The sequence below is a fragment of the Podarcis melisellensis genome (assembly GCF_964234715.1).
Source record: "Podarcis melisellensis genome assembly, chromosome: 17".
Classification (NCBI taxonomy): Eukaryota; Metazoa; Chordata; class Lepidosauria; order Squamata; family Lacertidae; genus Podarcis; species Podarcis melisellensis.
This window is the reverse complement of record NC_138534.1, coordinates 30,664,897-30,677,606: the sequence shown is the minus strand read 5'-3', so window position 1 is coordinate 30,677,606 and position 12,710 is coordinate 30,664,897. Positions and strand designations below refer to the sequence as shown.

The 12,710-nt window shown below is 40.2% G+C and overlaps 1 protein-coding gene across 2 annotated transcripts in view; it reads left to right on the top strand.

Moving 5' to 3' along the window:
- The window catches only part of HOOK3 (hook microtubule tethering protein 3), a 56,538-nt gene that overhangs the window by 4,349 nt on the left and 39,479 nt on the right, over positions 1 to 12,710 (top strand). The window contains exon 2 of one of the 2 annotated variants that reach the window (XM_081894131.1): positions 6,907 to 6,992. In XM_081894131.1, the coding sequence (XP_081750257.1) occupies positions 6,907 to 6,992 (86 nt within the window). Of the gene's footprint in view, positions 1 to 6,906; positions 6,993 to 10,637; positions 10,793 to 12,710 lie in introns of those variants that run through there. The other variant, XM_081894132.1, reaches the window with a different exon arrangement.

The following is a 12,710-nucleotide window of genomic DNA, read 5'->3' as shown; positions in this document are numbered from 1 at the left end:
AACCCAGACCCTCTCCACAGATAAATTACAGACACCATCCAGTAGCCAAACCATGGAGGCACCTCCGGATGCTGCACCCCCCTGCAATCCCTACACAGATCTGGCTGACACAAGCCACAAAACCACAGCTCGCCCCTATACACGAAGCCAAGCCAGAGCACAACTAAGTGCAGTACAGCCATCTTCTCAGAAAAACTCTTCACAAAGTTCAAGAGGTCAAGACACAAAGACTTTAGCAACTAATCCACACCTAATGACCCACCTAAGTGGTACTCAGGATATCACTCAAGAAATCACTCAGGATATCCCTCAAGTAATTAAGGAACAAAAGAAGAAAAGGCACACTAGCCTGGGAACTTCCTCTCTGCCCAGAACATTGGAGGCTATACACCACACCCCCTCAACAGTATTTATAGGAACTCAAACACTGAGATCCTGCTCTGTTCCAGTAACAAGAAGCCGAAAGCACCAGCCTGAAGATGACGAGTGAGACCTCGTCGAAACGTCGCCTAGACACCCCAACTTTTACACGGGAAGACACCCGAGGACACCAAAACCTGCATATATATATATATATATATATATATTAGGTGAGCATCAGCTACCAGGAATACCTTTGCAATCCTATGTTGGTGTTTAGCTGGTAGGTTTAAGAGGAAGCTCTCTGTTAATTTTGTAGCTCATTCTCTGCACTTCCGAAGGAAGCAGAGACCTAAATCCAGACACAACCGGTATGATGTGTTCTTCAAGTCACACAGTTGTACTTGTTCATAAGCTTGTAAATACCCAGGATTTTATAGTTAGTTGATCTTACAAATTACTACTCTGCTACTACTTTCACAGGTTTTGACATGACCACAGTGTTTCTCCTTAAACTGACTTGTCATCAGTATGAGAAACATTTATGGGTTGCATGCATATTTAGTTATTCTTAAGAGTCAACCTAGTGAAATAAATAGCACTTGCAATACTTACTTGTTGCATTTATTATATACCATTTTTATACCAAGGCACCTGAAGTAGTATACAGTTTTAAAATACCGAAAGAATAAATGGTATAAAATGTAGAGCAACAGAGTCCTCTAAGGCCAAGTGGTGGTCTCTTCAGAAACGGATGACTCAAGGGCTCTTACCTGGGCTCATTCTCTTCTGCCTTTCCAGGGCTGTCTTAAGCATATGCGGCGCCAGGGTGCAAAGATCCACTGGCACCGCCCATGGTTGCCCAGTCCCAGGCGCGCAAGAGGGCGGAGGTGGCCGGCCGCCTCAGCGCCTTGCTGGCTCAGTCGCCCCCAAACTCACGGCACAGAGCCACCCGCGGCAGAAGAGCCCGCTGCAGTGCTCTGACCGATGGGCGGGCTCTTCCCCAGACTCAACTCTCGGGCCCTGGACTCTTGGCCTGGCGCCCCTGAGAGCCTGGCGCCCGGGTGCCCCACACCCCTAGCGCCGATGGGTAAGGCAGCCCTGTGCTTTTCCTCAGTTCTCTCAAGACTTAAGTAGTTCCAGGGAAGATGGAGTCAGGGACTGCCCCAAACATCAATTAAATTTAACTTGCATTCATGAGTCTGGATCCAAACCTATGTAGAAAACTCTCTTGGTTGCTTTTATTGAATAGAACAAAAGCATTTTAAAATAATGGTATTTGCAGGACCTTTTTGTTTTGATAGTTCTAATGGAGACCAATATTAGAAGGATTTACAAAATCTGTGTGTGCTAATTGGTACAGCCTGAGGAAGACAACTTATTACATTATGGATAGTATGTGGTTTGTAACTAACAACAATCAGCAATGAAGACTTTTTAAATAATGTGGTTATTGGGTTCAGATTTGGAATTCTCCATGTCTGTGAACTATAGCACTATGGAAATGTTTCTCAAACATATTTGCAGCAGTCCTACTATAATTATGATCTGTAAGGTGGCGGCTGTTATTTTTATTTTAAAAACTTAAATTTTTAGGGTTCTATAAAGCAATTGATTTAACAGATTCCAATTCTTTTTATTTATTTATTTATTTATCAATGATGGGAAGAAGGTATATTTGCACACACAATTTAGTAAGTTGTAAGCAAGAGAGAATGATTTTTCTTCAGAATATTTGCTTGGTAGGAATGAAATCGACAAAAAGGAGTCTGTGTCATATGTCTGTTACACAAACTTGAGTCATTCTGCCCCTGCTGTAGCCTTGAATTCTGCTTAGAGTTGACTAGTTCAGAAGATTTTCTTGTTTCACTGACATGCCTATGTTGGAATTATGGGCTGGGATCCAAAGAAGAAATGCTATGAATCTACAATGGAGGTTACTGCTGAACAATGCACGCACTCTTTCATGCACATTCAGTCACAGTGCGCCTGTAGCACTGTAGGCATTATTATTATTATATTTTAATTATACCTTCCCATCTGGCTGGGTTCCCCAGCCACTTTGGGTGGCTCACAGCATATATCAGAACATACTAAAACATCAACATTTAAAGCTTTCCGATTCAGGGCTGCCTGCAAATGCTTTTGAAAGTCAACTGTCGGAGTGGCTTGTCAGTTGAAACATAATTATCTCAGTTTAACAAATCATAGTTTATCGGACTGAGAAAAATCCATTTGTCTGTTCACCTATCTTGTGTGCCTTAATTCAAGATTTTCAGAGGTTGGAGAAACCACAGTTTCTTGTGCTGTCTGTACAGGTGATTCCTATGGCCCAGGATATCAAACCATGATGGAGGAATCACAAAGTAGGGATTACTTAAACCAGCTTTGCTTAACCTGGTGTCAGTGTTTGAAATTAGCCATGTGCCAGGTGTGTTTTGTGACTGGTGCGGGTCCAGTTGTGACCATGTGGAGATCTCTGGATGCCAGTTTGGCAGCTGACATCTCCACCTGGCTGACCCCTCCAGCTTTCTTAAGCAGGTACGCAGAAGAGCTTATTTATTGCATTTATATCCCACCTTTTTCTCCAAGATGTACTTGGTTCACTCCCTCCTCATTTATTCCCTACAGTGACCCCGTGATGTAGGTTAAGAGGCTGTAACTGGCCCAAGGTCACCCAGTGAGCTTGATGACTGAGTGGGGATTTGAACCCTGAGCCTCAAGGTGCTAGTCTGACACTCTCACCACTATACCATAGTGGCTTCCTAGAGTACTTCTGCTATGGGGCAGCTATATAAATTAAGTAGGTAAATAAATATGGAGAAAGCAAAATGTCACTTACAGAATGATCTGAAATATTTTCATTGAAGCTTGAATTTGTTTTATTTGGATTGCTTTATTTGATGTTTTAATGTGTTGTAAACCACTGAGTTTTTCCCCTTTAAAATATAAAGCAGTCTTGAAATGAAATGAAAAATAATAATAACAATAATAAATCTTATTTGGGGGGTGGATGGTGCCTAGACATTCTGCTGTGGTGACTGCAACCTAGTTTTAAGGTGCCATTTGGCAATTAGCTTATATATCTGAGTTTCTAACATTGTGTGGTGCCTCTCTAGTTGGTTGGGAATTAAAACTCCATTAGCCCCAGGAAGCAAGGCCAGTGGTCATTGGATGATGGGAATTGTAGTCCAAACATCTGGAAGGCAGCATTTTGGGTTAAACAATAGTTTCCTTGGTTTCAAAGTCACAGACTATTGTTAAATAAAGCCTGTAAATATTTAAATAAGGGAGGGGGAGCATGTGAGCACAAATCTTGTCCCCGGTTACACAAATTGTGGTTCATTGGACTGAGATGGTAACATCTGAACCAAACTGGAAAGGAAAGGGCATGCGTAAGGGTGTTTCCTGGGCCCAGGGCATCTGTTCACATTGAGATTAACAGATATTAATAAGTCATAGTACACGGTTTATTTTAAATATGTACTGAAACCTGTCAGTCTTTCTTTCAGGGCACCTAACAATGGATAATAAGAATAACAATGTGCAATAAAAATCAAGAAGAAGCGGCATACAAACAGAATACTTACCTGTTGTTAAAGGCTTTGACTTAGTTATCAGCTGAAAGGAACAACTGAAAGGAAATTTCCAGTGTTAACATTTGTGTCCAAAGTGTGTATGTTAATTATTTGATGGAAGGCTGTTCCAAAATGTATTTTTGATAACTTGGGTGAGAAAATGAGTTAAACCTGTCCTTGAGCTGCTTGTGAAACTTTCCACATCCACCCAAGCACTCTAACCTGTTTGTGAACATTTTAAGAACTGGTTAGGGTAGATTAAATGATCAGTAGGTCGACAAGCTTGTTTAGCTGAAACTCTCCATATATATATAAAATAGCAGCTGGGTGAAGATGGGCAGGCTGAAATGTGTTCCCATTCTTTTTCCAGGGTGTTAACTTCCTGTTTTATTATGAAGAACTGGTAGAATATTTCTACTCTCCAGGGTTAGGAAATAGGTTTGAAAATTGTTGTTCATGCACTGTAGAATACTGCATTCTACAGAAGGACTTAAGTTCCTAAACTAGTTTGTGTGTTGAGAGTGTTTGTTTGTTTGTTTGGGGCAAAGTTTCAGAGCAGCCACTTTGTTTGCAGTATAACACATGCCAGCATGCCTTGGGTTTTATGATTTCTCAGATGTAAGAGTCCAAAATATCCTCCCTCTCTGAAGCAGGAAGTAGGCATCCCTTAGCTATTCCAGGTGCTTCCCATTCATTTGCAATCTGATGAGGCCAAAACTGGCCTCTTTGCAACTGGAACTTTGCAACAATAAAAATAAAATAAAAGATCAGCTGCTGCCAAGGAACATCTCTTGCCATAACGTCTAGTAAAACCAGGGATGGGTTCAAGGTTGTATGGGCTCTCAGCCAAAGTAGTTACCTTGTAGGCAGTACTGATCACTCTCAAGTGTTTTCCAGCTGCCATTTTTATTTCTCCCCCCACTCCAAGTCCTAGTCTCCATTTTCCCCCCAGATAATGCATGTTAAGAACATGGCTGCCACTACAAAAACACATAGTGACCAGAAAACTGAAAGTTTTAAAAAGGAGGAACCAAGGCAGGTATTAGCAATGCCAGCACCTATTATGAAAGGGGAGGAGGTAGCTGTGTTTCTAATCACCATTTTTAACATAATGCACAAGTATTTTGGAATGTTTAGTCCTTCCCAGAGTGCAAGAAGATGATGAGCTTAAATGTGGAAGGGAGCTTGTGCCCACAGCTAAGTCCACTGATTCAAAACTTTGTGGAACAAGGAGTTATGTTGAAAGAATGGTTTCTTTTTTAATCCAAGGCTGTAGCAGTGGGAAAAACAGCACTTTGTTGGAGTGATAATGGTGTGAGCCCCTCTATCATAGCTGCAGGTTTTATATGTGTGTAAATAAACTATATATCATACAGATACCACATTTCGAGACTGGCGTGGTATGTAACAGCATCATTGATTATTGTTAATGTTTTGTTTTGAGGTTATCTTTTTTGAGCTGTGGGAGAAAGGTCACTTTTTAAATAAATTCTAGCTAAAAGTTTCAAGTTTAGAGGCCACTTACTCCTGAATATCATATACTGGGAATTCTGAGACTTAGTTTTGAGAAGACATGCACACACTAAAAGGAGGAGATGATGGGCAGACATTGTATTAATGTTGCAAACACCACTATTATCAAATATTATAGAGTTGGTGTTGCACACTTGGCTAGAAGGCAGGGAAGGTGGCTGCTGCAGACAGGGAAGAGGTGAATTGCATTTCCATCACAGCACATCAGGAAGACCAAAATATGTATTTTAAAGGTGGTAAGGGGTGTACAGTAATTTCAAAGTCAAAGAAGCTTAGAGTGGTTATTTATAGCATGTCAGTGTGCAGAGAAAAACAACATTCACTTTTAAGGGAAAGTATGCAAAATGCTTAACAAATTTATGATGCAATCTTCTGTTATGCACACTTCCACCCTGTGGAAATTGCTTTTAAAGGTGTGTGCCTTCAGGTATAGAAATACCTGTGCATCTCCAGATAAGAAAATATGATGGACTGTGTGGAAGTTTGGAAGTATTAATTGAGGGAAAGAGCCAAGACACAGCATGCAGAAATATCCTGATAAGGGCTTCTTATGCATGGATACTCTTGCTCAAATTCACACATAGATACATTGGTTCTTGTGTGAGATACTGTGCCCTTTGCCACTGTTGTTGGATTTGATTGATACTAATTGTATTTTGCTTTTGCTTTTTAGTTTGCATTTTTGTATTTTATTCTTGTGAGTCATGTTTGATTGAAAAGTGACATATAAAGAAACTGTAACCTAATGTGGCATTATATGATCTGTGCAGATCATATAATTTATTTTCTCTTGAATTAAGTTCAGTTGATGCATTTTACCTACTGTGATTTTTAACAGTCACCTTCTGAGGGCATCTTTATAGCAGAAGTTTTATTAAAAGGGCCAAGATGTCATTGGCTCAGCTACCATACCACCTAGGAAAAGTAAATTTCATAGTGATTGGAAGGGTGGGGAAATCTAATGTAGATACCCTGTTAAAGGACCCATCACTTTATGAGGACTGTTCATGACTGTTCACCCCTAAAGTTTGCTCGGTGACCTTCAACCAGTCATGGACTCTCAGCCTAACCTACCTCACAGATTTGTTGTGAGGATAAAATGGAGAGGGAGGAGAATTGCGTATGCCACTTTGAGCTTATTGGAGGAAATGTGAGATATAATAAATAAACTGTAAAATAATTAAAAGGGCTGAGAGAGTTACTGCCTTGCAGAGGAAGTCATTAGTTTTTTATTTACAATGTTGATTACCAGTAGGGACAGTGTATTTATCCTTTTGGGCTAAATTGTTTTCGTTTGTTACTTTTCTCTGCATTGTATAAATAATATAATGTATTGTAGTCGGCTAGTAAGAGCTGCAGTGCTTTTGAAATCTCTTGGTGTGCTGGCGTGATGCAATACGGTGTAACTTGACTAAATGTACCTGTTCCTCCTCAGATCCAGACATTTAATGTTGAAGCACCATGCCAGACTGTGGATGATTTAACCAATGGAGTCGTGATGGCCCAAGTCCTGCAAAAGATGTAAGAGAACACTTTTAAAAAATCATTGTGAATGTGTTTACTTACTCAGTAAGTAAGTAACTTCCCCCTTGCCCCTGACAAGTATCTACCTAATATGAACTTGCAATGTTATACTCTGTTCTTAAGTGTTCTTACTGCTCAACAATAAGTTTTGTTTAACAACAAAACATTAATTACTTTTATTAATGAATGTAATTGTTGGTGAATCAATATTTTGTTTTCAAACACAGAAAACAATTCTGTGCATGAGCTGCGTGCTTCCCTTTGCATGAGCAAGTAAACCATAGCTTACTGTAACATCCAAACCTGGTTTTCCTTGACCCAGGAAACCACAATTGACAATCCAACAGAAAACTGTAGTTCAAGACTGTTAAAGTGAAACAAACCACAATGCCAGATTGATCTGGTGTGTTAAACTATCCCTATTGTGATTTGTTTATCCACTCTCATGAAGGGAGGCATTTCTGCACAGTATAGTTTACTAACCCAGGCTTTTATGGTTTAGCATTATGTGCAAACATGGCCAGTTCTTAGTAGTTTGTTTTTTTAATTAAAAAAAATTATTTATAGACTGTGACTAATGTACTGCATATGATGTCTTGCAAGATAGCATATTTAACTAAAGAATAAGGATCTCCACCCAGAAGAGCATATTTTGACAGTCGTGTTGGCAATAGAGGAAGGAATCGGGGGAATGGATGTTTAATGTATTTGGTGGGCTTTTATATAGAGCATACACAATAAAAAATAAAACTGCTTGTTCAGTAAATTGCACTGTAGTGAAAGAAATAGCAGAGCTGGTGTGACTAAGAGTTCAGTTAATGACGTCTCCATATTGCTCTTCTTCATAAGTAGCATTGTTAATGACCTTGTTTATTGAAAACTGTCTAAATTACCCTTTCACCCCCCACTCTGTGTTAGCCTTTCAGTGTCATGACTCTGTCAAGGCAGTGCTGGGGGAAGTGCTGTTGCTTACATAAGATGCATTCTGTTAGAAACAGAGTGGCTCTGTTTCTTGCACTTCTACATCTAGCATCTTTCAAGGACATTAAATGTGCTTGAAGATGACTAATCCCCCCCTGCCCCCAGTACTTGGTTTTCTGTTGAGGGTAATATTCACGAAAAGCATTTAGAATATAATAATGTCCTATACCTCTCTGTCACTGTTCCACCTTTTCCTCCCAAACAGCTCTCCCTTTATCTGGGAGTGGTATAGTCTGAAACCAGAGGGAGAGAAAAGTAACAGCTTATGTTTGGTGGGCCTACAACCTTTCTTCTGCAAGAGAGGCCTACAGAAAGACTCTTTCCCTTGAACTGTGAAGGGAAACAGCACAGATTTCTCTCGCATTAAGGATGAAGAACTTTCTTTGTGACGTCAGCAGTTGCTACATTAATCCCTACTTTTGGCGTGGATCTGTATTTAGCAATCAACATACGTAAAGAAAGAAAATCATTCATTTAAAAATTATTTTAAAAAAGAAAGAGACATTGACTTCCTGGTGGGGATTGGTTGTACTGGGCTTTTCTCTGAATAATGTGACAGTGTGGGTGGACTACGGTTTAATGGGACTGAAAAAAGGGGTATGCAGCTGCAGTAAAGCAAAGATGAAGCAGAAGAAATTGGCCCGGAGAGTGAAATGACGTGGGGGTATGCCAAATAAAGACAGATCAAAGCTATCAAGGAAAAGAAGTTGATTTGTTCCTTTACCCATTCTTTTGGCTATATCCCAAGTTGGATCTACATTTCCATAGGCATTCCCACCATTTGGTAGACATCTTGCTAGTTAATATATGGCATAAAACATTTATGCTCATTTTGTGTCACTTTTACATCAAAAATGCAGAGAACTCATTCACAGAAATTGTGAATGTGCTTTCTCCACAACATGCCGGAAATGGAATAGAAGCTAGTTCATTCACTGCTTGAACTAACCAAACCAGTTTGTTGGGGCTTTGTTACCGGCATTTCATCTGTACTCACTATTTCAACCATCCTGTTATTCACCACTGAGAATCAAGCTGTACTTCAGCAGGTTTAACTTGCATCTTCAAAGATTTTGTGCTACTTATATCATAACTCTCAAATTCCTACAAATTAAAGAGTGGCGTGTGAAATGAGATGAACTTCCTCTTCAGCGGAAACAAGTTAAGAATATTGAATTATGAGATAAACGAGCCATAGAGCCTTGGCTTAATGATGGGGGGTGGGGGTGGAGGGAGGATCATAGTCTCTGAGGATTCTATCACACTCACCAGGCTTCCTGTCCTGTTGAACTCCAATTTCGAAAATTAAATCTTATCCCCCTCACCCAAAGCAAGCCTTTCCTGCTTCCCACCATTCTCCTACCTGACTTGTTCTAGATGTTCTCGAAATGATGGTTGTGGTCCATGAGGAGCCTTTTTGAGGCAATTCAGAGTTTTATGACTGCCATGACAACTGTAGAGCTGTCCCAACATATCATTGGCTAATCACATTTTTGCATATCACACTTTGGATCTCATGCTCTAGAGCAGAAAGATGGTGATCTATGTTTGAAGAGTAATGTGTGCAGTCTGAACCAGAAAAGAGTACACAGGGCAATGAGGTCAGTACAACTCTGACCTGCACACTGCTACAGTATACAAACATATCTGCAGATTTAAGGTTGTACTTTTCTCATGTACATTCCATATAAACTGTAGGTATAAGCTCCTAATGGATCTACATTCATCTATTCTAGAAATGAGAGTGACAGACAGAGCTGTAGTACTGATATCAGGGTGGGGAACATTTGGCTTTCCAGATGTTGTTGAGCAACAGCTCCTGTTATCCCTGACTGGGGACCATGCTGGCTGGTTCCCCACCCTTGACTTATATGGCAGCTCTTTATATTCCCATGTGACTGACTTAAATAGGAGCGTACAAATGAGTACTCGTCAGTTCTTTTGACACTGCTAACATCGTTGGCTCCTAATTCCTTGTTTGTTCTGCAAGACAATTCTTAGGAAGTTGCAGTAGATGTGAGACCGTAAGCCTTTAATATAGATTTCAACATTAATTAATTATCATTACAAGCTATGTACTTAGGGAAAGTCAGTTAACAGAGGCATTACATTTAACTGTGAATGTTCCAGTTTGTGTAATTTGAGAGTAATGTCAGAAGTTTCCCTTTCAGATACTAAGAGTATATACTAAATTCATTTTTGAAGATGGCTCTGCCAAACCAATTTCTAAGAGACTTCTAAGCATAGAGAATATTCTGGATGAATCTTTTACCAGAAATGCTTCATAACAGATTATTTGGTCTCTATACCATGGATTTTGTAGTTCTTAGTTGTTCTTAATTGCAGCCTGGTACAAAGCTATACTTGATGCAATAATTCATTCATTGTGAGTAACATTAATCTCATAGTAGGAACTTCCATAACTTTGAAGAATAGATGTTTTTAGAACAAAGAAAACAAACAGCAAAAACTGAATTTGAATCCTCCCAGAGCATAATGAAACAGAAAAATACAAATCATGTTTTCATAGCATTTTAAAAAATGTAAGCAAAAAAGTTCCCCTCCCAACAATGATTTAAAAAGTTGTGATTTAAAAGCATTATGAACTGCTACACTATATCCAAATTATTCTTCCTTCTGCTCCTCCAAACAGGTACCACAGAAAAAACTTAGTCAAGAGGCAGGTGAGGCTGTTCAAGTGAAAGAGAGTGTCCAAGGGATTGACATGCTTCTAGATCAGTAGCATAATTTGCTATTTCAAAATCAAGCAGTTCTGGGGGGAACCTGCAAGCGTAAAAAGGCATGACAGCAGGAAGGTAGGTGTTAGACCAAATTCCAAATATGTGTGGCGGAGTGCACTATCACGCTATGAGAAAGAAATTAAAGATGGAATACATTTGGTTCTGTTGTACTCACAGAAGGGCCTTTCATAGAATCTGGTTGGAAGGGACCCTGGGAATCATCTAGTCCAGAGCTTTCCAAAATTTTCATGCTGGGGACACATTTTTTGGACATGTATCATTTTGCAAGGGACACGGGTGGCGCCGATCGCATGGTCGGCGGTTCGAATCCCCGTGGCGGGGTGCGCTCCAGTCGTTCAGTCCCAGCGCCTGCCAACCTAGCAGTTCGAAAGCACCCTTAAGTGCAAGTAGATAAATAGGGACCGCTTACTGGCGGGAAGGTAAACGGCGTTCCGTGTGCTGCGCTGGCTCGCCAGATGCAGCTTGTCACGCTGGCCACGTGACCCGGAAGTGTCTTCGGACAGCGCTGGCCCCCGGCCTCTTAAGTGAGATGGGCGCACAACCCTAGAGTCGGACACGACTGGCCCGTATGGGCAGGGGTACCTTTACCTTTACCTTATCATTTTGCAACACAGTAATTCAGTTTTACTAGCAAACTGGAGGTTAAACTAACCCCTTTTCAGCCTTGGGAGGAGTGTAGGGAACGTTTGCATGACACACCTACACACTGCAGCCGACACACAGTTTGGAAAGCTCTGATCTAGTCCAACCCCCTGCAATGCAGGAATATGCAGTTGTCCCATATGGGAATCAAACTTGCAACCTTGGCATTATCAGCACCACACTCTATCCAACCAAGCTATCCTGGTGGATGCCGTCTCTGATGGAAGAGGAGGGAATTCAGGCATGAAGGTAAATCAGCAAATTCACCTCCCCTCCTCTTCCATTAGGAGAACTGTCCTCCAGATGAAAAATTCTTCTGTGAGCACAAAGTATCCAGTTGAATTCCACCCTAAATATTTTAAGGGCCTGTAGCCCAAAGTACCCAGCTGCAGCAAGGGCTTCCTGCTTCATCTCTTAGCTCTTTCTAGTTAGGAGGCACACTCTGATCAGTGACTTGTGCAGAAAAAACTGTGAGTAGGCTCCTCTGTGGGTAAGTAGTTCTTAGTGGTATTATACACACTGAAAGTAAATTTTGCACGTGTGAGTGAAGTGTAGGACTGATTTTTATGTCTGAAAAAGGATGCTTCCAAAAGCTCAGGAAACACACTGTTAGAAACCTTCATAAAGAAAGTGAAGGTGAGTTATCTAGCAATAAAGTATGAACAGGCAAAGGAACCAAAAATGTTTTAAAGTTGTAATTCCGTCGCAGATCTAGTCAGCCCGTGTGTGGCTTTTCAAATAAAATGAGAGTTAGTTACAAAAACAAGAACGAAACAAACCCCACAAGTCAGTAAATACAAGTAAAATAAACATGCTCAGTTAAAGCACCCTAGGGCACCAGAAAACTTTGTGATGCAACTATTTCAGAAAACTGCAGTAGAGGACTTTAGGAAATGTTCCATTCATTCAGATATCACGTCAGTTTGGCTTTCCTCTGATGAAATGGTGTGTGCTAGAACACACCCAATATTTCCCTTCAACTGTGCATTGGGCAAGGAAGCTGATCTTGTAATTGAGGAATTCTAGGACTTCATAAAAACATGAGAGGGCTTAATGGTGGTTAATGAAAGCAGGAAAATCTTCAAATAAAGTAGCTTTTTAAAAAAGGGGGGCTGCAAAAACATTGTGATAAGTAATATAGGAACCATAAGACATTAATTAATGTTCTAGAACTTTTGGGTGAAAGTAAACATATAACATATAATTGAGACATACATCTCATAAATGATAATAATAATAATAATAATAATACACTTGTGAAAGCTCTGTTGGAGTTGACAATCGTGATGTCTATTCCAGACAGCCAAATAGAAATGAAATGAATAATATT